This window comes from Rutilus rutilus (genome assembly GCF_951802725.1).
Source record: "Rutilus rutilus genome assembly, chromosome: 1".
In the NCBI taxonomy this organism is placed as follows: Eukaryota; Metazoa; Chordata; class Actinopteri; order Cypriniformes; family Leuciscidae; genus Rutilus; species Rutilus rutilus.
In genome coordinates, this window is record NC_140209.1 from 46,999,622 (window position 1) to 47,027,075 (window position 27,454).

Here is a 27,454-nt window from a genome sequence, read left to right on the forward strand (position 1 = left end):
ATGTTAAACGGTCTAAATGTATTTTTACAAATATATATCGTCCGTGGAAGGCGTAGGACCATAAAATGTAAATCCAATCATTATATTCGGTCCGAATGAAATACGATATCCTACCTGCCTGTCAACGTTTGTTTTTACATACCCTCGTGCACCCTGTTCGCGCAGACATCATACGTCATCAGCGTGTTTCATGCTATGCAGAGTACAGACAGAAGTCGGTCACGGAGCAGCGCAAACAAACAACAGCCAATATTTACAGTTCCTCCAAAACAACCAGCTTATGCTGCGTTCACACCATAGCTACCGTAATTAAGAGACAGCAACCCGTGATGTTCGAACCAGAGCTGTTCACGTCCTCAGACTCGGAATTATGCGTTTCCATGTCAACAGTATCAACACCGCAATGAATCTGCAGCAGTCAGGAACAAGCTTTCTAAGTTGTTTACGTTCATTATTATTGTAATGTTATGTGCTTTGAGACATGAGGTAGTTTAACGCCGTCTCTTGTGACGCTTTGCCAAGAGCAGCTGTGTGTGTGTGTGTGCCTTCATGTGTTTTGGATGAGGCTTAGCTTTGGACAGCGATTTACAGGGAGGGTGGGTTGGTATGCTTGCAATGCTAGCAGGCTAACGTTAGCATTTCCCAGATCCCCTACTGCAGCTTTAAAACAATAAAGGATGCTGTACTATACGAACTAGGGGACTAAATGCCGCTAAGTGGAATAAATTGTAATTTGCACTACTCTCTGTTCAAAATAAATGAAAAGAAACCTAGCATTGGGAATTTGTAGCTTTTCCTGTTGTACTGAACTCGCATCGAAACGTGACCCCAAAACCAAGGTACGTACCCCTAGTGTATAGTATATGTTTTTCATGCTGCTAACTGCACATTGCTAAGTTTCTGGATTGAAAACCATATTTAAATGTGCAACTGAATCTGATTGAACAATACAGTCTGATACTGTATGTCAAATGATCAGTGCATTAAGTCTTGGAGTGTAAATACAAAATAACAGACCTGCCACTTTTTCTATGTAATGTGTTACTTTGTTCATTTTTTTTTATTACTAATATTTACATATAAAATAGTTCTAAGCACTTATGGTCTGTCCTGACAGTGATTCTTTTTTTATTTCATAAATAAATAGCATAAGTTTATATTACAAGCGGTTTATGCATTTATTTGGTTTTATTGTCAGTACTGGGCTTTTGTACTTTTTTTTTGTACTGTGTTTGTGGATGACAGTGTTCGTCTGCCACCACCGAAGACCATTTTTCACCCAGGAAAAACCCTGATGTTTCCTAAATATCTGCAAACATATGTTTTTTTTATGCTTTGGTACAGTAAAAATAAGGCTAATTAAATAAAATACACACAGCACCTGTAATGTTAATTTCAACATTTACTAACACATCATTAAAATCAAAAATTGTATCTGTTAATATTATTGGTAACACTACAGGTTTCATTTACAATAAGGGTTCATTAGTTAGTTAACTACATAAGTTAACATGAACTAATAAAAAACAATACTTCTACAGCATTTATTAATCTTATTTAATGTTAATTCCAACATTTACTAATACACTATTAAAATCAAATGTTGTATTTGTTAACATTAAATAATGCACGGTCTGTGAACTGACATGAACAAACAATGAACAACTCTATTTTGATTAACTAACATTAACAAAGATTAATAAATACTGTAACAAATGTATTGCTCATTGTTAGTTAATGCAGTAACAAATGAGACCTTATTTTAAAGTGTAACCATATAACATGAATTAACGATGAGCTATTTAATTTAACAAAAATGTATAAATACTGTAAGAACTATATTACTCATTGTTAGTTAATGTTAGTTAATACATTAACTAATGTTAACAAACTTTTTCACATACATTTAACTTTTGATTCAAGCATTTCCACTAATGTTCTCAGACTTTTGGACCCCACGGCATGAAAGAATCAATCGTGAAGATTACTTGGTGTCTATCTGTGCAAGTGTGTGTATAGTGAGTATCAGTGACTTGTGTGTAAATAAACAAAGCCATAAACGCATACAATGCCTAAATTCCAAAGGCCTCTGTTGGGAACACTGCCCGCTTAATGTAGCAGATCAGCACATGGCCATTTTCAAAGGCAACCACAGCCTTAGGCCTGCCTGCACATCAAAAGCTCTCCGATCAAACCTCACTTTCTGAATAACCATTAACTATTGCAATGGACGAGAAGCAATGTCAATTTGATCGGCTAACATGCTGCCCCAGGTCGGCGGATCGCCACTTAAAATGAAGAAAACAGAGCCAGAATGATGAGAGACTAGTTTAGGATTAAGCCATCTGTGAGAACATTGCTCGATAAAGGCAGTGCTGTTGAGTAACAGAGCAGCAGGTCACAGTCATGGTCGAAAAATTTGTTACAAAAGAACTGGCCATGTTGCTTTCGGCTTAACTGAAGCTCATATAAAGCTCATGACCAATAGGGAAGTACAAAAATACTTGTATTGAAGAACAGCTAGATGGAGCGCAACTAAACGCAGGGGTTTAGTTAATTAATAAGAAATGTTTCTTGAGCACCAAATCAGCATATTATAGTGATTTCTGGATAATGTGACACAGGAGAAAATTCAGCATTGTCATCACAGGAATAAATTGCATTTTAAAATGTATTAAAATAGAAAACAGTTATTTTAAATTATAATATTTCACAAAATTACCATTTTACTGTATTTTTGATCAAATAAATACAGCCTCGGTGAGCAAAATTTACTTATTTAAAAATCAAACTTTTGAACGGTAGTGTGTGTGTATTTATATACATGTATGTGTATACATATCTAATAAAATATTTGACCTCACTAAACCAACAGTCCATTAGTCTTTATCTTGCATAATCTATTTTTATTGATCTATTTATTTTTGTTGTTTTCTTTGATATGTATTTCCTTTTCACTGGTATGGATAGACAAGGAAAAACAGATTTTACAGAAGAGTTCTGACCTCTTAAACTAATTCAGTACAGTACTGTGGTTGAGATTGAGTTGTGTATTTACCCTGTTAAACTGTGACCAGGTCATGGTCATGTTGCGGTATTCCTCCGGGTTGACGCTGGAGCTGCTGAAGGCTTTCTGAGCAAGGAAGACGAGATTCCCCTCGGAGAGACCTCGATTTGACTGCACTTCTGCCTTGTACTTCATATTCAGAGCCTCACACAACTGCGGCCACAACACCTTGTCAGGCACAATAAAGGGCACCCGTCCCTGAGAGAGAATGAAAAATATAGGACCTTATCAAAAACTTTATTCATCAGGCAGGTTCTCAGTGGGTCACAATCACTTTGGTTTTAAGCAAGGGCATACAATTTAGTAGGGAAGCAATATTCAGCGACTACTGAATTACCCCTAGCAATAATTTTGATCAAACAATTAAAATAAATGTATATGCAACCACTGTTGTGATTTTGGCCGCATCTGAAATACAGGGGTCGTACCATTGACATTACATGAAGGTTAAAGTAATTACGTTAGAAAACTGATCTTTTAAGGATGTGCATTTAATGCATGCTGTAAGGTAAGTGTTTAAAACGTGAACAGTTCAGTTGAATGTTAAAGTTGACTAAATGTTGTCAAACTGAATGTGCATAGCAAACTGAAATATCCACAAAAATACAAACAACACTGAAATAAGAGCATGTGGTTAATCTTTCGATCAGATGCACGTGAAAGTTGTGCTTGTTACATTAGCAACAGTAGACTCCTGGTTGCATTTTCTTCTAAAATCATTGATGGTCCAGTTAATATTTGATATAAAAAGAATATACACAACAGCGTCAATAAGAGCACCCTGACCCCTAAAAACACTGCAATTTGCACACTGCCTGCAAGTGCTCTACATACATTATGTATATGTACTCTGATGCTGATGTACTGTATGTTGACGATTGCACTATATGGACAGAGTAAAGTTAAGTATCTGTTAAACAGCCTTCTTGTCGTCATTACTGACTTTTAACTTATAACATTACAGAATTGATTAATTGAAGTCAATATAGACTCAAAACCTCAAATCTCTGATCACTTTTTTGGGTGTTATGCATGTATGCTTGTTTATTATTTATGATTATAACTATTTTTGCTTGTTTATGTAATTTATGATATTCTATCACAAAGTACAGAAAGCTAAATTGTAATGTTGTTGGTTTACATAATCAAAATCATGTTATGAGTGGGTTGGCTACCATGTCTATAAATAAAGGCTTTAGATTACTTGAAATTGTAGTCAAAAGTGCAAAAATGTCCCCACCAATCTCAAAATGAAACCTACGCCCTTGGTTTTAAGCTTGTTTTTAGGAAAAGAACAGAGAAATTTCATCACAATATAGAGGGGTATATTACATCAACTCCTTCACTCACCATATCCTGCTTGATTTGCATAAGTATCTAACATGTTCTGTACGCATGCCATTCACTGCTGCCCTTAAGAAAAATTTATTAGTGACTCATAATGATATGATACTAACTAGACATCTCTTGAAAAACCTAATATGAACTACATGTATGTTTTTATTGTGCTTTTTGTAGTTTGACAGCCACTGGTCACCATTCACTCACTTCTCCTTTTGTGTTCCAGGGAAGAAAAAGTAATACAGGTTTGGAATGACATGAGGGTGAGTAAATGATGACAGGATATCCATTTATGGATGCACTGTTCCTTTAAGGAGAATAAGGGTACAGTAAAGGAATGTTAGTCATATGTCGTTAGCCATCCAATCAACACCCACGCTATGAAACATGACAGTTTTGTTTGTTGTGGGGAGTTTGAAATCCTGGTGAGTGGGAGAGTTACATTACATTACATTACGTATGGTTTGAAGAATTAGTCTTGTGTGTTGTCAAGTCAGGGGTGATTTTTGATGTTCAACACGGTTATAGGATCTTTATTTATTGCCACATGACCTGGGAATTTATTTCCACTATTTTCTTGTGATTTCGCCATACAACGGCCTCATGAGCTTATAACAGGGACAGTCTCCCTGGTATTAAGTACTTTGCTCAAGGGCACAATAATGATGGACTGAACTTTAACCACCACACCACCCAACCAAAGATGCACTGATGTTATCAGGAACTAACCGGTTCAGCAAATGCATTGTCCCATAGAACTGTGGCTGTAGCGTTGTTGTCTTGACTTCCATGGACAATTACCACCACAGGCAAAGAGAGAGTCTGGGGGGGAAATGTGTGGATGAGAAAAATGAATGAACCAAGTTGCAATTGATTTTATTATACATAATCACTTTAATAATATTAATTGAACAATAACATTCAAAAATGTGGGGTCAGTAAGATTTTTTCTTTTGAAAGAAAGAAATTATACTTTTGTTCAGCAAGGATGCATTAAATTGATCAAAAGTGACAGTAAAAACTTCTATATTGTCCAAAAAATCTTTTTATTTCAAAATAAATGCTGTTTTTTTCTTTTTCATTCATCAAAGAATCCTAAAAAAATTATCTACAAAAACATTAGGCAGCACAACAGTTTTCAATACTGATAATAATAATTTTTTCTTGCACAGCAAATAAGCATATCAGTATGATTTCGGAAGGATCATGTGACTGAAGACTGGAGTAATTGCTGCCATTAAAGAAAGAAATAATAGAAACGTTTTGAAAAGTTTTGAAACAGTAATGTGTTGCATAAATATAACAACTATAACTGTTTTACTGCTAAATATACAAAACAATTATTTCGACTGAATTAACCAAAAAGCAACTCCAGTCTAAAATGTACATAGTCATTTTTGTTTGAAAATTAATGACAATCTATGTGATTACAGTTTTTTTTTATTCGCTTTGGTACTATTTTCACAAGTTAGGTGTACATTTTCCAAACTCTTAGTGCTAATATCACAACAGATCATCAAAAGGGCACTTTTTTCAAACATTTCATCATGTTTTCAATTGTGTAAGTACAATACACAAAATCATAAAGTATCCTTTTCACAACACAAAATAAGTGTTTCATCTACATAAATGTTTCATTCACAGTAACTGCCTTTCATAAAGCTCTTACTATCAAACTTTTGATTTGCATCTCTTCTTGTTCAGTTTAATACATTTGTCTATTATTTAATCCAACTAATCTTAATGGTTAATCAATGAATCATTTGGTACACCTATAGATTTCTATAGATATTGATTCTATATACAGTTTCTATAGAACTTGTTTGCAATTTCCAATATGGAAAATCAGATTGATCAGAGACGCATCAGTAGAAGGGAGACGGGCGGCATCAAATACAGCATTTTACATTACAGTATGTATGCCATGTGATACTGTAAACATGGTAGAGACATGGTAGTTACATTACTGTAACTCAACCTTCATCTGTAAAGGTCCACTACAGTATATTCAGGCAAATAGTCAAAATCATTTACTGTATTCATCGCCAGCAAACTCTGTTCTAGCACAAAACCTCATGGCTGTGCTTAATCACACCTTTTGATAACACACTGGATAGATACTATTACAAACATTATGGATTCAATTACATAAGTTAGGTTATGCACATGTATTTTCTAATGTGGCATAGCCTTGTATTACTGTAATTATTTCAGCAACAATGGTGATTTGAAACATGTATCTTGCATTGTTTGCTGTTGAATGAACTGATTGTTAAAAGTATTAAATTGAAAGAAGATCATACTGTTGTGTTTCGGTGATTAAACCAAATGTTCTCATTACATATTACAATAATCTTGTGTTTGAAACAATGATTATGTGGACTGAAAACATGTGCAACTGACTGAAAGCATTACATCAGGTTTTGAAAGAATGACTAGCTGTGTTACAAGTGTGATCAGTTTGGATTTTTGTACTAAGAGTTTTGAAAATGTACACCTTACTTGTGAAAATAGTACCAAAGCGAATAAAAAAAACTGTAACATAGAAATGTCTCAGTTATAATTATTTCTACATCCCTATATGTGGTTCGTAACAGTTCATGAGACAGTTCAATATTACAGTTCATCTCAATCTCACCTTAACCTGAAACACCAGTTCATTTCCACCAACACTGAACTGTGATTCAAACAAAATGGTGAACTTCTCCTCTGTAACAGACTCCGCTCCTCTGCGGTCTGAACGCCTGATCCGCTTCAGAGACTATAGGACAAATGAGAGAGAGAGAGAGAGAGAGAGAGAGAGAGAGAGAGAGAAAGTTGATTTCTTCTTCCCATTTAACATGAGTCACTTTCACACAAAACACCCTCCCAAAAATACTTAGGCTACATCTACAAATGTCATTCACAGTATATGAATCACGAATGTTAAATTAGACAACAAATTGCCTAACCAAGTGTTTATAATAAAGAAAGTTTCATGTTTTTCATTTCATGTTTTAGTCATTTAAAGTCATTTTAGTCATAGAAAATACAGTGTACAAAAGTAAGACAGAATTACTTGGGTAACAAGTAATTGTTACACTTTCTGGTTAACAAATGTACAGAAATAATATAATTATTTTGTTATTGTTTGTCATGGTTGATATGTAACCGAGAGTAGATCTCTGTTCTCTGAAGGCACAGAGTAAATTATGAATAAACTTAAATGGTGGCTTACAGCGTACTTTGAAACATTCACACACTCTCACAGACATTTTTTCTAAAGTTAGCCCCCTAGACGGCCACAGTGCACTCACCATGTTTCTAAAGTGTGCACTAAGGGTGCCTGTGGTCTGGTGGTACTCCATCACACAGTTGTTATTCAAGATCTCGCCACTGCTGTCACTGTTAGACAGACACATATACAGAGAATATTATTCAGCATGTAGACGTAAAGATGGAGATAAGAATTTTAACCAAGATCAGAGTCCATTAAGTGGCAAATGCAGCTAAAAATTGGGTTTGTGCAAAATAATGTGTGTGTGTTCATAAATGTAGGATTGTGTATCAGGGTGCCTAATGAAACATGCTTTGTTTTAGCAGCTCGAGGCATATTAGGCCAATTCACAATGAGTAATCAACAACACTCAAAGGAGTTACTAAATACATTGTGTTGTGTTTCTGCTCACTTTCTGGTGTTTTCATTCTTGAGCAAGGCCTTGGCCTGTTGTTCGCTGATGATGGTGGCTTTAACCTGCGGTGGGTTCATGTGCACGTTGAGTTTCCCACCTACCAGCAAACGCACTGTCGCAGCAAATTTAGTTTGTGTTTTCAGCACCTGAGGAGGCTGCTTTTCGATGATAAAGGTACTGCAGAGAAAACACACACACATATTTGCTGTAAATCCTAATCCATAAAACATACAGTATATCTACAGGAAGAAACACATGTACACTATCGTTCAAAAGTCAAGGGCCAGTCAGTTGTTTTAAAGAAATTAATATCTTTATTCTTCAAATATGCATCAAATTGATAAAAAAGCAACAGTAAAGACATTTACATTGCTACAAAATTTTAATAAAATTTTACATTCGCTCGCAAAAAAAGTACAAGTACTTTTCAAGTGCATGTCAACTTATTCTACTAACCCTAACCCCTTATTCTACATGCCCTACCCCTAACAGTCTACTAATACTCAACTAACACTAAGTTAGTTGACATGTATGTGACATGTTACATAAAGTCAAAAGAATGTCTAAAAACCATCAAAATAAAGTGTAACCAAAAGCACAATTCCTATTAAGCTCAGTTGTTTCAATGACTGCTTGGCCTGAGGCACCAAACACACACACATGAATGTACCCCCACATTAATCCCCTGTGGTAGGCGTGAACACTGACAAAAGATATGATGAGAAAGAGAGTGAAGGAGAGCAGAAGTTTGTAGACATCCCTAGTGTGCCACAAAAGTGACGACTGAATGTCTCTGACAAATGGCCTCTGTTGATTTCTCAGAGATTCACACGAGTATACACAGGGTGAATGTTACATAAACTAATTTGGCACCGAGATGTTCATCTTTTGATCTCATAAAATGTGAGAATGAACAATGTGAAAGGATTTCGTCATCATTAAAAGGAAAAACTGCGTCATCATTATTCACACTCATGACTATATATTATGACTATCTTTCCAGAAAAAGACTGGGGATTTCAAGCTTCAAAAAGGATGCAAAAGCATGATGGAACTATCATAAAGAGGTAAATTTGACTTGGTTGCTGAAAATTCTGATTTCCCATCACAGGAATAAATAACATTGTAAAATATATTAAAACAGAAAACACTTATTTTATTTTGTTTTGTATTTTATTTTGTTATATTTCACAATGTCATATTTTTCGGTATATGTTTTTACTGTATTTTCGATCAAACAAAAGCAGCCTTGGTGAGCATCTTACTGGCCCAAAACTTTTAGTAGAGTAAAGGACATTTAAGTTGCTAGTCATTGAAACTTGACATATGCTCTAGTTTTCCTAGGTGCATAAATAATGGTTCATCATGATAGAAGTAGCAATTTCATGAAGAATGAACTTTCATGAACTAAGGTATATATTTTCTGTGAATAATGACTTGAATTTCCATCTGTTTCACAAAAAAGCTACTGTACTGTTTGGCTTTAGAAAACTAGGAACATAGTGCATGAGTTGTGTATGGCCCACTTTGATACATTTATAATGCTTTTGCATCCTTTTTGAAGCCCATTTATTGTCATTTCATGGAAAAAGTGACTGACACAATTTGTGTAACACATATTAAAGAAAGTCAAACAGTTTGGAATGGCATGAGAGTAAGTATTTTTGGGGTGAAATATATCCCTTTAATATTTCTTTTTAGATTATTCATATTCATTATTCATATAGGTAGGTTGCAACATATAGCTACTTTATGGGGGTGCCTCAGGGCTCAGTGCATGGACCACTTCTCTTTCCCATCTACACCGTCATTCAGAAACATGGTTGTTCCTATCAATGGTATGCTGATGACACACAACTCTATCTCTCATTCCAGCCAAATAATCTGATGGTAGCTACTCACATCTCAGCCTGACAGACATTTCGGACTGGATGAAGGACCACCACCTTAAACTAAACCCTGCTAAGACAGAGCTGCTTGTGATCTCTGCCAATTTCATCACAACTTCCATTCAGCTGGGTTTGTCAACCATAACTCCATCCAGGACAGCCAGGAACCTCAGAGTTGTGATTTATGATCAGTTGAACTTCACAGACCACATTGCTAGAACTGCCTGGTCCTGCAGATTTGCCTTATACAACATTAGGAAGATCAGGCCCTTGCTACACAATTCCTTGTCCATGATCTTGTTTTATGCAGACTGTACTATTGTAATGCTCTCTTGGCAGGCCTTCCAGCATGTACTGTCAAACCTCTGCAACTGATTCAGAATGCAGCAGCAAGGGAGGTCTTTAATGAACTGAAGAGAAAGCACATCACACCTCTCCTCATAAACTTGTACTGGTTGCCAATTGCTGATCGCATCAAATTCAAGGCACTGATGCCTGCCTACAGAACTAGAATGTGCCCTCCAGAAGCTTGCGTTCTGCAAGTGAACGGTGCCTTGTGGTACCATCTCAAAAAGGCACAAAATCAATTTTTACGGACCTTCACCTGTTCCCTGCTGGTGGAATGACCTGTCTAACTCAACCCGAGCTGCTGAGTCCGTAGCCATTTTCAAGAAACTGCTGAAGACGCATCTTTTCCGGCAACACTTGACCCATTAATACTAACACTTACTATTCTATATCTGTTTAAAAAACAAAAACAAAAAATAAACACCTTGCTATGTGTACTGTGCTGGACTAACTGGAGACAGGTCACGGCACTTGCATATTGCTGCCGTTTTGTTAGTTTGTTTGCTTCTGTTGCTCTCCTCATTTCTAAGTCGCTTTGGATAAAAGCGTCTGCTAAATAATTAAATATAAATGATCAACCCACAACCCAGACTCTATACTGAGTGAAAAAATAAACACACATACAGAAAACTGAAAGGAAGCTGATGTATGACTTTGAATGTGGTTGGAATGTCACCATGGCAACTAATATGATGCTTTCAAATGCATTGTGAAGTCAACACTTAAATAGTAGCAATGCCTAGAAAGAGTGCATATAATAAAAATGCATGATGTTGATTACAGTGAGGATATTGGTTGTGTTACTCCACTTTGCAATCACTTAACCTTAACTGAACTGCTACTCTCTCTCTCTCGAACACACACACACACACACACACACACACACACACACACACACACACACACACACACACACACACACACCTGGTGACTAAAGCTGAGATGATGTCTGTGATGGTGCCGTTGAGTTCGGTCAGCAGCTCTTCGATGGGGCCAGGAATGGGCAGCTGCTGTCTCAGATGCTCCGCCCTCCGGATCTGCTGACGATTCTGCCAAATGGTTTCTGCTAGCTTCTCACACCTGTGCACATGCGACATAAGCAGAAATGTGTAACGAAAACATGAATGAAAGATCACAATTTGTGTATGTGTAATGTAAATGCAAAGTGTTTGGGTTAATCTGTAGTAATTATAATTAACTTTAGCTTAAACAATAGAGGTCTATGATACATCCGAAGTAAGTGTGTGTGCGCACCATGACTGCAGTATGTCCAGTCCTCCCTCGGGCGGCCCTCCGTTGCCAGCCAGCTGTTGACGTCTCTTCCACTGAATCAGCTCATCATCAAGAATCACCGTCTGCTGTTTCCGTAGCAATGCCAGTGTCTTCTGGTGTTTCTCTGCCAAGCCCTGAGCACACACACACACACTAGCTTGAACAGACGTGAACATATGTACTGTACTCATGTAAATGACAACGGCCCTCAAGTTTAGTACTGTACTTGAAAACGAATGTGTAACATCAAGTGGAACTGTCGTTTTCAATTTAAAGAAGACATATAATGGTAAACAGTATCTTTTGAAATGAATGTGTTCCTCTTGTTACCGGGTAAGCCAATCAAAACAGAGGTAATTTGTGTATGCCTTAAAGTCGTGATAAAACAACATTTTCTTCTGTATTGTGATGTATACCCAAGTGAAATGGATTATCGAAGATACATTTTTTTGATAAATAGAATGATCAAAACAGCATTTATTTGTAATAGAAGTCTTTGTAACATTGTTGTCTTTACTGTACCTTTTTTATTAATTTAATGCATCCTTGCTGAATAAAAGTTTTAATTTCTTGTTGAAAAAAAACTTGCTATAAATGTTTAAGACGTGGCTCTTAAAAGCATGTGCTACTAATGTTACAGTTTGAGTGTTGCATTATGCTAATGCTATACACACACTATTCATTCCGAGCGTGTATGTGTGAGTACCAGTCTGTATTTCTGCAGGGTGTTGGCCTCTCGGGTCAGCCAGGCCTCTACTGTGGCTCTCTTGCTGAGCAGGCTGGGCTCTCGTAGCTGTCGGTCTGCTGGAGGCAGCGTGGCCAGGCTTGATAACTGAGCTGCACAAAGCAGAGGAAGATTTATTCCACAAACATAAGTTTTGGAAAATCAAATTCCCACATTCTCGTATGTAGAAGAGCGATCTGGGTATGAAAAAAGTGGGTTGTGAATCTAGCAATTCCTGTGACAAACAGTTTTCTTTTTTTATTATAGCAATTATCTTTACAAATAATGCTTATTTATAAATTATGATTTGACTTGATTTGTAATTCAATGGTATTCTCAGGAATTATGTGAACATCCAGACTGTTTTAATAAGGACATTTTTTGCTGTATGATGAGTTGAATGATAAAATAGTCATGGCTATGTGTGTGTGTGTCCTGTAGCTCAAACAGCAAAGCATGGCTCTTACAATGGCAAAGTTTGATTTCCATGCAGGGAATACATGAACTGATGAAAAGTATATTTTGAATGCAAGGATAACAGCGTTTGCTGCATGTATAAATGTAAATGTGTGTGGACATATACCCTGTATTCTGAGGCTCTCCTGGTATTGTATAATGAAGTACTCCTGGTTGTGCTGTAGTTTTCTGAGGTCATTCTCTGTGTCCTGAGTCAATATTCGGAGCTCCTCAAACGCCTGGTTTATCTGATGGTACTTCTGCGACATGCTGTCCATCACCCCGCCCACCGGTGAGCTTGACTGCCAATCACAGACACACATGAGTGACAACCAACCACAGTTCAACGTTCAGTTTCACTAAAATTATGTTTCACAAAATTATAACAGAATATATTTCAGAAAAGCATAGAAGCATGATATATAATTCAACTTTTTGTATGTTTTTGTTTTAGGTTTGATAAACTAGCAGGATGAAGAAAGTTTGTAGATACCTTTAAAACAACCTGATCAACGGTTCTTCATTGAAAATCCCACAAACCAAAGCTTCAATATGTATACTGCCCTTATCCTCTCTGTCCCATTGTGTATGAATAACCCACGCAGGTGAGGTTATTCCTCTATTCCCACGTAAGACTGGGTGCACGTATATGTGTGTTTGAGCAAACTAAATATTGTTTGTGTAGTGCATACATGGTATGTGAACATAAATATTATGCGTTGAGTGGATGTACAGGTGTCCCTAACAACATGACTGGGCATTTTCATGTGTATGTGAGCCTCTAGATTTACTGATATTGTCTTTAGTTTTATGATTTTATGGTATGTCAGTTCAGTTCATAAAATCTGAAATTTCCTCTTTTACTCTCATAAAACTGAGCACTTTCTTGGCAGGTATCGTCGAATTTGTGTGTAGATTAGTATGTGTATATTCAGCTATGTATGTTCATCTACACATGCACAATGCAAATGCAAATTCTATTTCTGAAGATTGTAAAAGTCATTTACAGCAGCCCTGTTTATTACTCAATGCCCATGATTTAAACCAAGAAGACAACATAGTTCTCTCTTTTTATAAATGGTACAAACCATTTTTAATGGCTAGTTCAAACAAAGTGTTTATAAATCAGTCGAATGTAGAGAGAACTCTGGGAGTAAAATTATGAGGTCTGTAAAAATGTTGGAATCATATGTTATGGAACAATTCACAGACCTGGGTTCCCACACATTTTGACCAGTGCAATTCTGTGTATTTTTCCATGATTTTTTCCAGTTGTTTATCAGGTATCAATTCTTTAAATTAACAGATTTATTACTAACTATTACACTTATCTGTGTAACAAAAGCGCAATAACTAGACTACCGTTCAAAAGTTTGAGGCCAATAATTACTTTTTACTTTTTATTATTTTTATTCAGCAAGGACGCGTTAAATTGATTAACAGTGACAGAAAAGACTTTCATGTTATTACAAAAAAATCTATTTAAAATAAATGCGCTCCTTGCCTTGCATCAAATAAGTATATTAGAATGATTTCTGAAGGATCATGTGATAAATTTTCAGTATATTAACATAAAATCAGTTATTTTAAATTGTAATACTATTTTACAATACTAATGTGTTTACTGTATTTATGATCAAATAAATGCAGACTTGGTGAGCAGAAGAGACTTCTTATCTAATCTTAACTGTGTGTGTGTGTGTGTGTGTGTGTGTGTGTGTGTGTGTGTGTGTGTGTGTGTGTGAGAATGTACAGTATGTGTGCGTGCGTGCATGCGTGTGTGTGTGTAGTGCACAAATATATATATATATATATCATTAAGATTAGATAAGAAGTCTCTTCTGCTCACCAAGTCTGCATTTATTTGATATATATATACAAAATAAAGATAAAGAACACATACAATTAATTTTAAATAACCCGTTATTACAAATGAACTGATAAACCGACTGCCTACTCTGTCCACTCACATTAGTCGCCTCTCTGACGAGTCTTTGCTCCGTGTACAGGATGTGTTTGATACATCTCACCAACTCCAGGGGACATCGGTCATATGTGCTCTGAAAACACACACACACACACACACACACACACACACACACACACACACACACACACACACACACACACACACACACACACACACACACACACACACACACACACACACACACACACACACACACACACACACACACACACACACACACACACACACACACACACACACACACACACACACACACACACACACACACACACACACACACACACACACACACACACACACACACACACACACAGAGTCAGAATTAGAGGAAAATAAACACAAACGCACACCTCCATCTACTCGGTCTTGTTTACATTAACACACTCTTTCCTGACTGGCCTGTTCTTAATAATGGCTTTATCATCATGCACTGATATACTGTATGTCAAAAACTCTCATTTATTTTTTATTTTGTATATCTATATTCTCTCATTTTATTGAGAAACATCTCAAACAAACAAGAGATCTAAAAGAGATATAAAAAGAGATCTTAGTCTGCATGTTTTTCAGTGTGTGTGTGTATAAACATTTATTCAGGAGCTTTTGAATGTGTGAAAATCAAAAGTCTGATCTGTTATCACTATTTAACTCATTCCTGAACTGTACTCGCAAACAAAGAACAAGCAGAACCTTCAGCTGTGAAGCATAATGTCCTAATTTGATCTTGAGTAAGAAGCCGTCCTCTCCCACTTGATGCTCTGCTTTCTTCTGTAGTTCCTGGATCAGGTTGTCCAATAAACGCTTGGCTTTAATCTCCTCTTGAGGGTTCTCTAAATCTATCGCATCCCTGACAGAGGACATACAGACACAGCAAATAACATTGATGTAATAAAAAATGTCAAAATCTGCAAATCAGTTGCAGTTCAAATGAGCTCAGGCAAACTCTTCACATACCAGAGTTGTCCCTCTATCCACTGGGACAGGTAGTGTCGCACCTCTATGGGGAAGTGTTGCCCGTAGAGAGACTGCATCTGGTGCAGAGCATCTCCCTGCAGCTGCTGGGCCTGGATCCACACTGCCATTTTCACTCTGACAGAGACACAGCGTCAGGTACAATACAACAAACAAGTGAGAGTTAGGGAAAATTAGAAATGCAAAAAAAAAAAAAAAAAAAAGGGAATACCAAAGAGATGCTCACATTACCACGAACATGTTTAGGTCACATTTCACCCCAAAAATTATATTATATATAATTATGACATTATTATAATGACAATTAAGCAACCTCCCACCAAGCCATTTGTCATTACTGTAATGCTAAAATAGAATTATATTTTATTACAGTTTTATATTAAAATAAAAAAACATTTTTTTTTCCTATATTGTTTTAAACTTTTTTATTATATTTCACATTATAATATTTGTAAAAATTATATATAGACAGTCATTGCTCATATATTTTAGAAAATTATAAAATATATATATAATATTTACTACTTTAATATATATTATAATTAAACACTATATATAATATATAATATAATTACACATTATATACAATGTATTGTATAATTATATATTTAAAGGGGTCATGACACGAGAAATCAAATTTGTCATATAAGAGGTCTTTGTACCTTTAAAATATCAAGATTAAGTTTAAATTAAGTTTCAGAGCTTAAAATGTCCTCCTCATCATAAACAAAGCAATTATTTAAGCACGCTCCAAACGGCTCATTTGGATATTGTGGGATTTGGGATGTCACACGGGCAAATATATTTGCATATGCCTGCCATATAGCGATCATATAACACTGATGAATAGTTATACATCATCGCATCATAGGCCCTGCCTTCTGGCATTCAGTCGCTTAAAGGCTACGTTTGCCTACACTGGATGTGAGCATCACATTGCGTCAATATAGATTCACATTCAGTTTCTGACATACTCCGCGTGCTTGTGTCTGTCGACAACAGGACAAATGGAAGAGTGAAAGAGCTTTTGCTTTGACACGTCTCTGTACAGAGTTCAGAAAGACCTCAGAGTCAGAAACAAGTGGATGGTTTATTTTAATGGCATTCTGGATTGCGTCTGAGGATTATATGTTTGTTCTGAGCATTTTGTTTTGTGAGAGTTCGCAAAGAAACTTTTTTGAAAGCTGAAGAAGCCAAATGTATTTGATCCGACAGCTGCATCACAAACCATAAGTAAATGTTTTTTGTAAATGACAAAACATTCAGATGCAATAGCGAGTGGGCATTGTCATTTCAATGACAATGACATAGAGGATCAAAATGAGGGTTGCAATCATTTTTCCGCATATATATGTGTTTTTTGTACATCCATGTCATGACCCCTTTAATTAAAAATACACTACCATTCAAAAGTTTAAAGTTGGTAAGATTTATTAATTATTTTTGCTCACCTTTGCTTACCAATGCTACATTTATTTGATCAAAATAGTAATTTTGCGAATTATTATTACAATTTAAAATAACTGTTTTCTATTTTAATATATTTTAAAATGTATTTATTCCTGTGATGGTAAAAATATATATATTTTTTGTGAATAATATGTATTATTAAAAAAAGCTCATACGAACAAAATCCAAATCCATTGTCATAACGAGAATGTAACCTAAAATGTGTGCTTTATTGTAATGAAAATAATGTACACATGCAAATAAAAAATAAATTTGATAAAGTACTAAAATAGTATTATAATGATTATTAATCTTCATATATTGGTTTATATATTGGTTGACCACCATTCATTTGTTAGCTTGTATCTGTGTTTGTGTGTGTTAATCTAATTCGTTTTAGCCGTCAATATAACATCCCCACATGACTTGCTTGTCTCTCAACTACAGGCACTGCATAAAGCATCAAATTCTATGCGCATAAACACACTCGAAACTACATATTCAAACATAACTCCAGGCAGGGTCATCTGATCAGTCCGCTGACAGTTTTTATGGTGATGACTGTACATGCGGAAGTGTTTCCCCCTGAAGTGCACTAAGTCAAGGTTTCTTGCAAAACACACACACACACACACGGCTGTAAATAAAGTCATTTTCAATAGAAATTCACAAGATTAATACCTTGACATATTTAATTTTTTAGATTTATCTTGATTATTAATTAATCATTAATTAAACTTGATCTTTAAAAAAAGTGAAAATGAAACTGCAATCGTGTCAAAATTGGTTGAGTCCCTGGACTTCAGTCTGAAAATCCCCTGCTCGGAAGTTGCTGTGGTAAGAAAGTGTCTTCAAAGAACATAAACATGCAAGACAAAGCAGCAATTTAAATGAGCCATGTGAGAAACCGTTGCATTTGATTTGTTTGAGCTGTCACCTATGAGCATATGAGCTTCAAATCAAAACGGAAGTAGCTTGTAAGAGAAGAGAGTTCACAACCCGCCTCTTCCTGTCCAACTTGTTGCGTGTGTGTTTGCATACGTGTGAACATGTGTGTGTTTCCAAGCAGTGCAACCACACAGACATGTACATGAATTGAAAGCTGCACACCTACACAGACACAAAAACCACTGATTTCCAGTCAGCTTGCCACACACACGAACACTACACTTATAAAGAAGGCAGACACAAAAGCCACTCATTGCCAGTCAACTAACCACAAAGACAAACACTTGATTCCGGTTGATGTGATGGATTAAGGAGACTGATGTTTGATGTGATTTTTGGATGGTTGCTGCTGCTGAAATCAGGTCAGATGTCTCTCTGATCTTACGAAGCATTCCTGACCTTGACAGCTCACTGTACCCATTAACACTTCCTCTCACACCTCACTTTTGGCCTGCTCTCTTCACCACTCATTCAATCCTATTAGATATTTGTTGGCTGCTGATAAGCCTATACTCTTAAAAATAAAAGTTGCAAAAGGGGGGTTTCACAGCGATGCCATAGAATAACCATTTTTGGTTCCCCTAATCTTTCAATGAAAAAAAATCGTCTTTTTTTTTGTGTGTGTGAAGAACATTTTAATCATCTAAAGCAGGGGTGACCAATCCTGTTCCTGGAGCACCACTGTCCTGCAGATTTTAGCTCCAGCCAAAATTAACACACCTGAACCAATAATCAAGGCATACTAGAATCTTCCAGACAGGTGTTTTGAGGCTAGTTGGAGCTAAACTCTGCCGGACAGTGGCCCTCCAGGAACGAGTTTGGACATCCCTGATCTAAAGAACATTATCCACTATGAAGAACCTTTTCACAATTGAAAGGTTTCATCATGGATGTTAAAGGAACACGCCTTTTTTGGGGGACTCTAGCTTATTCACTGTATCCCCCAGAGTTAGATAAATCCATACATACCCTTTTCATCTCCGTGCGTGCCGTAACTCTGTCTGACGCACCCACCGCTAGCCTAGCTTAGCACAAAGACTGGAGGTAAACGGCTCCAGCTAGCATACTGCTCCCAATAAGTGACAAAATAACGCCAACATTTTCCTATTTACATGTTGTGATTTGTATAGTCATAGCGTGTACAAATAACAAGGTCACATGAGACACAGCCATCTTCTAACTGTATACATACTGGGAACTATATTCTCAGAAGGCGAAGCACTGCTACTTGGGCGGAGTGATTTACTCCAACTCTGAGTGAACTCTCTACCCCTCACCACGGGGCTTCTCAGGTGCTGCGAGCAAATCACTCCGCCCAAGTAGCAGTGCTTCGCCTTCAGAGAATATAGTTCCCAGTATTACTAAAAACATTGTATTATGCATGCCAGGTCAGTAGTTGGCGATGCCACTTTGTAAAGAAAGACTATGCGCTTGCGTACATAAGTATTCCTATACAGAGCACTTGTGGCAAACGGCATGCCTATAGCTGAACACTTAAAATACGTGTGCATGACGTCACTGTTTTCACAGATTTTTTTTTTGTTTACACGGAGACGATCACAGTATTGGTTTAAAAATCTTGCACTTTGAAACCCGTTTTCAAAAGTTTGTGTTTTCAGAATTATGAGTTAAATTACAATTCCCACATCTTTGATCATCGTGTCACATAACGCAGCGTCTCACATTTGCACACAGAATGTGACCACACATGTAGTCCTAAGGCCAGAGTTTTATGATTATAAGGGCCAAACAAGGTTTTCAGTGCAGCTGTGAACATCATACATAAAACATCTGAAGAGGCCATTTTACACGAAGATGCTCTTCTTCTAGACTTCTCATCTGCATTTACCTACAGTACCTAGTTCCCTTGAGGCTAAAGCACAGATCAAGCTGTGATTCCATCATATTGTGAATTCTGGACTTTCTCTCCTGCTGAGCGCAGTATGTTAAAACAACAGAGACTACCGTCTCAAGCTTGTTTGTTTCTACTGGGGCTCCTCAAGGAACTGCGATCCTCCCAGTGCTATTGTCCATAAGTACACATAACACGAGGGATTCAGATAAGAACTTTTAAATTGTAGATGATACAGCGCTGGTAGACCTATCCTGAATATCTGAGGCCAGTTGCATGAAACCGGGTTTATTTCCTACCCAGGGGTGCATTTCGCGAAGCCAACTATGGTCGCAAGTTTCGTCGTTATCTACAAAATTCAACAGAACTTGCAAACACAGATGTCTAACTATGCTTTTGGGAAACGGCCACGTAAGTTTGAGATAAGTTTGAGCAAACTCTGGTTTTTCGGGCCCAAGAAGGTGAATTGTTTTTAGCTGGCTAACTCTCGCAGGTTTTTTTCTGGGTTAGAGATCGCAAACCAAAACGAATCAGCTGTGAGCAAAGTGACATGTATCTGATGCAATAAAGTCACTCCCCCCTCATATCTCTTGCCCCATATTAAAGCAGTTTAGTGAAAATATTTTGCTGCTATTTATTTTATTTATATTATATGAATTATAATTATGTATAATTCATATAATATATCTATATAATAATTATATTAATTGTCAATTAAATTAAAATAAATATATATAATATAATCTTTAATATATAAAGTTTTTAATCTGATTAAGTTTACGTGTATTCTTCTGAGCTCTTTGTGAATCTGTATAAATTATTATTTAAATTCAGTTGATAAATGCATTCATTTTTTCATTCAGCTGCCTTCTCAATCTCTCGCTGCAGCAGCATTTATTCCTGCCTTGTATATACATTTATAAATTCTTGATATTTATAGAAGTGAATTGCACCAGCTCTCTCGCGAGAAGTGAATCAAACTGATGTCAGAGATAGTCTTATAGTTTTGCGACAGTCAATCACTCTTTGCGGACACCATAGAAATGAACGAGAAGTGCCGTAAACTGAATCCTGTCGTGCAATTGTCTGTGACTTCTCTTATAAAAAAGCATTTTTTTCATAAACTCTATGTAATGTAAACTCTAAAAATAGATCAATCCAAAACTAATGTTTAAGACTAGCCGATGGGCTGTCGATTCATTAAATTATAGGCTGTTTCCTCACAAAAGCGGTTTATTCTGCGTAGTGAAGTCTCTCCTCCATTGACATCCATAAAAAAAACAGCCTCTGGTCTCCTTCCCTGCGTACCATTGCGGCAGCAAGAGTTAAGCTTTTTTTGCTAACCTTGCAGGCTTGTCTTCAAGTTGCTTTGCTGACGCTCTCCATGTTCCATGTGATTGGCTGTTTGCTGCACATGACACTCTCTAGAGTTAATCACAAACTCTGGCTCAAACACTGAGTTGACAGGCAACGATTAAACCGAACGTTGTGAGCCCACTGAACCTGATCTAAACCAGGTTGGATCTGTATGGTTTGATCAACTTTAAACCTACTCTGAAACTAAGAGTTTATTCAACAGGCGGGGGTGCAGATAGAAAGTGTGGTAAGGTACAGTATAGAGTCCTGGATAAGCAGTGACAACCAAAATGACATTTTATTGACCTCTCGGTATCTATTTCTGCAGAATCATACTTGGTAGCTCTGCCTACAGTAAAATCTCATTGGTTGAAAGTCCCACAACACATAGCTGTATATTAAACATCAAATCTATTCTGATTGTCTGCAACTGTGTTGCCTCACATGGTTTCATGTTCATCGTGGACAGACAAATTGCTTGCCACTGTAAATTCTGGTCAGGGAACAGTGTTAGTAAACATAGAGGTAAATTCCAATATCTGTAAATCTATAATATCAACAATGTCTACAGCATTATTTAGGTCTATATCAAAAATTCCCAAACACTTCAGGTAGGTAGGTTCAAAAAGAAAACGAGGAAAAACAACAACAACAACAACAAAAATCCATATTTTTGTTGCTCAAACAGAGTGAAATTTTTTAATAAATCATTAATAGTCAAAGTTAGGCTGTGTATGAAGCACTGTGGCCTTCCTTGGCCTCAGGACCTTTATGACCTCTTAGTTGTGGAGGAGGCTAAGAAAATAAAAATACACAAACAGTACACTTCTCAAATACCTTGAACCTCCACCTTCAGGGAGGAGGTAGATAATTCCTCCTCTCAGTAAAAACAAATTACAAAGGCATTTTTTCATTCCCGTAGCTGTAAGCCTTTAAATAAGGACAATGCCTGACTCTGTGAGGGGATGTGCACCATGGGGGAGGGGACTGAGTGCATATTGTCAGTCCCTGTTTTACTATGACTTAATTATGATTTGTCTAGTATTTGTCTTATGGGTTATAATATGTGCCAAAAGCCAATGTGCAATAAATGGTATTGTATTTTATCATAACATTTTATAGACATATCTGGAACTTTTATTTGATCGAAATTTTGGTAACACTTTATTTGGAACTCTAATGAAAAGTTTGTAGGTGCAAAGTAAATCAGTCAACAGAATGTGTTAAAGGTACAGTATGTAATATTAACAGCTAGCGGTTCAAATGGGTACTGCAGTCCAAATTCAAAATATTGGATAGGGTTGTTTCCCCGCTACCTCCTCCTCAGACTTGACGCTCACGCGGGTTGCGCAACGCACAATGGAAGGCGATGAGCACTTACACTTGTAAATTGATTCATCTGCGTTTTAATATGCCTCTGGACATAGAGCTTTTCAGATGGATGCCGAGGCTTTTTAGGTTAGGCAGAATCTGCGATCTCTGAGTTTGTTTGCTGACTTCCGTGGCTACAATACGCTGTGTTTTCCACCAGCTGGCAACCCGGGGTGTCTAAATACTATTGGGTAAACTGGCAGTGGGTGAGATCACACAGGCCAAAACAAAAGCAGACATTTGATAACCTTGATAACTCAAGGTAATAATTTTTGTTCCCTTTCGTTTTCGGTCACTTCGACATTACGTCAGAAGCTGACATTATGGGGAAACATCTTTCTCCTTAGCTTTTGATGTAATGTCTCATTCCCTCATCTCAGGGAAATGAGGTTACATTTATTAACCGGAGACATTTTCTACTAATTTCCATCATTACATCATTATAACAGCAACAACAAACAATTGTAATTACATCTCAGTAGGAATCACATTGCAATTAAAATCACATCAGAATAAAAAAGACAATCATTCACACAGACATGCAGACATTCATTTTACCTCTTATCTCAAGCTCTCTGTTACCATCTAAGAACAGGAACTTTTGGAGAGGAAACCTGGAAAACCTGTTTGGAAGAGAGACAGAAAGAGAGAAGGAGAGAACTGTATAAGCATTTTTGTCTTGGCTTGTACAATTTTAAGCAAAAAAAAACAAACAAAAAAAACATTGAGAAGTAGAAGTATACATTTCTGTATGAAGAAGTACACAATGCAACACTCCTATTTAATTAAACAGAGATACTGAACACGCCAGGTAAGAATACAAGAGTTGAAATGGATAGTTCACCCCAAACTGAAAATTCAGTCATCAAGTTGTTTTCAAACCTATATGAACACAAAGGAAGATATTTTGAAGAATGTTTGTAACCAAACAGTTGATGGTCCCCATTGTATTATTATTTTTTTTTTCTACTATGGAAGTCAATGGGGCCCATCAACTGTCAAGTTATCAACATTCTTCAAAATATATTATTTTGTGTTCAGCAGAAGAAAGAAACTCATACAGGTTTGGAACAACTTGAGTAAATGATGACAGAATAAAAATTTTTGGGTGAACTATCCCTTTAAGGTCTGCAAAACTGTTACTTCCTCTCAGTCTGTTGTTCTTTCCTCAGAGGGAAAGAAAATCTAAGAGAGAGAGAGAGAGAGAGAGAGAGAGAGAGAGAGAGAGAGGAATCTGTCTCCACTGACAGTTGAAACGTTAAATGTGAAGCATTAAATCTTGATCTATGGTTACTGGGTGCATTCACAAACGCTGAATGGGGAAACTGAAGGAAAAACCACATTCTCTGGACAGAGAATAATCAACTGATTGGATAACTAAACATATGCCAAATTAACACTCATATTGAATGCAAAATGGGGTTCTTTTCTACAAAAAACAAAACAAAAAACCCCGCAGTGTAGGGTTTAGTGCATTCTGGATTGATCCCTGAAAATCGCCTGATTGTCTGCCATGAACTAAGACTATGACTTATCTCTTCTAAATCAAAAATATGACCAGCTTCAGTTCAGTCAGTTTTGGCTGTGTATTTTGTCTGCACTGCACAGGATGAGAGCAGGGTTCAAAACTAACACTTGCCAAGCACAAATATTAAATAAAGTTGCTCGCCAATTGGCTGATCATTTAGTTTGAAACAGCATGGTTTAAATCACATTGTAAGAATGAGAGTCAACCCTCTCTTATGTAAGAGACTAGCTTGATTCAAATGAAACAGTCTGCTGAAGAAAACACATGTGCCTTGCCTTCTGACAACTTCCTCTAGGATGCCTTGAGGAATTTTTTTTCCTCTAGAATTCCATGTGGCTAAAATACATGGGATATTCCTTGCATTCAACTTTCAAAATGAAAAGGAATAAATTCACAATGTGTCGTCTTCATGGTTTTGTGCAATTTCACTGACAGATGGAGCTGTCATCAGCTTGTTTACGATGCTGCAAGTGACACAATGACCTGCGCGGTTTGTCACTCATTGAAATTTGTGTGCAGTTTTATCTACAACATTTGGTCACAATTCATTTTCATTCTATGGAAAAGATCAGCAAAAAACACTATCTATATTTACATCCATTTGTAAATATAATGTTTCGATCAACAGCTATCGACAACTCAGTCGACAATTATCCCTTTCGACACAAGCGTGAAACCCAAAGGTACAAATTCTTGCCCATTTTCAACACAACTGACTTTAGAAAGCCAGCCAGGATTAGACCCCATGGGGAGGATTATGTAATCTCACAGAGAAACTCTCTCTTGACAGAGGCCATGGTAAGATAAGAGGGAATCCATGCAGAAAACCATGCGCGACAGATGTTAATGAGGCGAGGAGGGGAAATTTGTGCGTGATCTGATGTGATAGCGCAGAGAGAGAAAGACAAACATAAACATTTGAGAGTGAGTGCTTGTGAGGAGGAACAGATAAGCAGGGAAGAGAATACAAACACTGCTTTAGATGGCAAAGAGGCATTTGTATGCAGTTTCATTTGGTGAGTGGCAACAAGTTTATACAGAGTGAACTGTCACACATATCAACACAAAAACACTCATCCGACACTTTGCAGGCAGCTGGAAGGGCCGAGGTCAACTTTCTTAAGGGGGCAATGTTCAAGCGGCCACAAACACACACACCATCTGTGTTTTTATTGCATTTATTGATGGCCGCACAAAGACAACCCTGAAGCTGTCGCGTCACTCACACTGAGCAAATACTTTCAAGCTGATCTCCAAAAGAGCATTCCTTGCTCTCTCACACTCTTCCATCCCTCCAGCTAAAAAAGGCTAACATGATGAAGCAACACCAAATCAATCCACCACCATTTCCACACTGACTATCACTCGCTTTCTCTACAGGGAGGATGAATAAAAGCATATTTATGGCCGGTGAGGATATAGCAGACCCGACAGCAGGGAGGGACTGGTGCCAGCTGACCTTATGCAACAACAACATAATGTAATATAATAATAATAATATATATATATAGACACACACACACACACATTCCAAGATCAGTTCTCTTCAGATGTAGTTCTTGCTTTCTGGGAATAAACAAGCCATTTTCCCTCTCGATCTTTTGACAGAAATTAGACTAGAGTTAATCAATAAAACAGTACTTTTCTCTTTAGAGAAATAATTCAGCTGTTATGTACTCATTTCTGAAGCCGTATGATGTGCTTTCTTCCATGGACCAACAAAGACGATATTTTCCATACAATGAAAGTGAAAAGTGACAAGAAGCTATGGCATCAAAAAGACTAAAAAGCTAAATAAATAAAAAACATAAAAGTGGTCTATTCAACTTGTGCGCCATTTTCTGAAGTAATTTTATAGCTATGTGTGAGGAACAGTCACAGTTATGTTCTGTTATGGTCATGTTTCTTTGTGTTTTGACACTGCCTTCATTGTCTGCTAGTTTGACCCAGTTTTCCTGTGTGTCTGATTTTTGTATTCACCTGTTGCCCATCAATTATCTCATTAGTACCCTTGTTTAGTTCTGGTATAAGTACTCCCTGTTTTGTTCAGTTCTTTGTCTCTTGTCTATGTTTGATGGTTGTTATTTTGCCTGTCTTTATCTTCATATTACTCATTGAGGATTATTAATTAAAGACTATTGACTTTCATCTTTGTCGTAGTGTAGTCTATACAACCAGTCTGTGATGGGAACATACTCAAATTAAATAAAACATACAGAAAATTCATGCATATTCGCTTAATTTCAATAGTGCAGTTCGATTATGAATATGGGAGATCATGCGATTAAAAGTGAATAAGTACTTACATTTTTGACTACGCTGAATACAGCATAGCAGTCAAATGAGCTACTGGTTATGGTAATTTTATGGTGCTTTTTGTCATTTATGGTCACCATTCACTTTATTATATGAAAAACATCAGAGTGACAATTCTGCAAACTTTAGCAGTTGCATGGAAGAAAGAATGCCATACAAGTTTAGAACGGCACGAGGGTAAATTATGAAAGAATTTTGTTTTTTGGTGAACCAACTTTTGGAGTCAGGTGAGTAAGTTTGTTCAGAAAAATCTTCTTACCACATATAAAAACAAACCATCCGGGACAACAGAGCACTGTAATAAATATGGACATGACACAGTAGGCCTAGTGTCTGGGGGGAGAGTCCACAGTCTGGGGGCTACAGCCTGAAAGGACAGGTCTCCCAGGGTTTTATAACGAGTCTTTGGGACCATTAAAAGACTCTGGCCTGAGGATCCAAGGGCACGGCCTGGGGAGTGTGTGCATAACAAATCAGCAATGTATTGTGGGGCCTGACCATTTAAAGCTCTAAAAGTTAAAACTAATATTTTAAAATCAATACGAAATTTGATGGATAGCCAGTGTAGAGAGGACAAAATGGGTGTGATGTGTGTCCTTCTGGCAGATCCTGTTAAAAGCTTTGCCAGAGCATTTGAACCGCTTGAAGACGATTTAGAGCAGATTTGTTAAAAAAAGTAAAAAGAGAGTTACAGTAATCTAAACGTGAAGAAATAAAAGCATGGATAACCATCTCAAGATAATGCAGAGTCTGATAAAAATTGCCCTCAATTTTGCAATATTTCTTAGATGATAAAAACAATTTCTGACCAAAAGTATAGAATGGCAGTCCAAAGACAAACCAGACGCTAAGATTTCTGAGGCTCGACTGGACAGAGGAGCTCAGAGAACCAAGGTGTTGAAGG

At 36.9% G+C, this 27,454-nt stretch overlaps 1 protein-coding gene across 1 annotated transcript in view; it reads right to left on the minus strand.

Moving 5' to 3' along the window:
- Positions 1 to 27,454, minus strand: part of stat5a (signal transducer and activator of transcription 5a) — an 86,546-nt gene that overhangs the window by 12,078 nt on the left and 47,014 nt on the right. The window contains exons 2-14 of the mRNA XM_084389720.1: positions 23,265 to 23,329; positions 15,713 to 15,847; positions 15,449 to 15,605; positions 14,739 to 14,828; positions 12,896 to 13,070; positions 12,295 to 12,425; positions 11,571 to 11,722; positions 11,241 to 11,396; positions 8,077 to 8,256; positions 7,705 to 7,792; positions 7,047 to 7,169; positions 5,138 to 5,230; positions 3,059 to 3,265 (exon numbers count right to left, since the gene is read on the minus strand). Of these exons, the coding sequence (XP_084245846.1) occupies positions 3,059 to 3,265; positions 5,138 to 5,230; positions 7,047 to 7,169; positions 7,705 to 7,792; positions 8,077 to 8,256; positions 11,241 to 11,396; positions 11,571 to 11,722; positions 12,295 to 12,425; positions 12,896 to 13,070; positions 14,739 to 14,828; positions 15,449 to 15,605; positions 15,713 to 15,840 (1,680 nt within the window). The 5' untranslated portion in view covers positions 15,841 to 15,847; positions 23,265 to 23,329. The remainder of the gene's footprint in view (positions 1 to 3,058; positions 3,266 to 5,137; positions 5,231 to 7,046; positions 7,170 to 7,704; positions 7,793 to 8,076; positions 8,257 to 11,240; positions 11,397 to 11,570; positions 11,723 to 12,294; positions 12,426 to 12,895; positions 13,071 to 14,738; positions 14,829 to 15,448; positions 15,606 to 15,712; positions 15,848 to 23,264; positions 23,330 to 27,454) is intronic.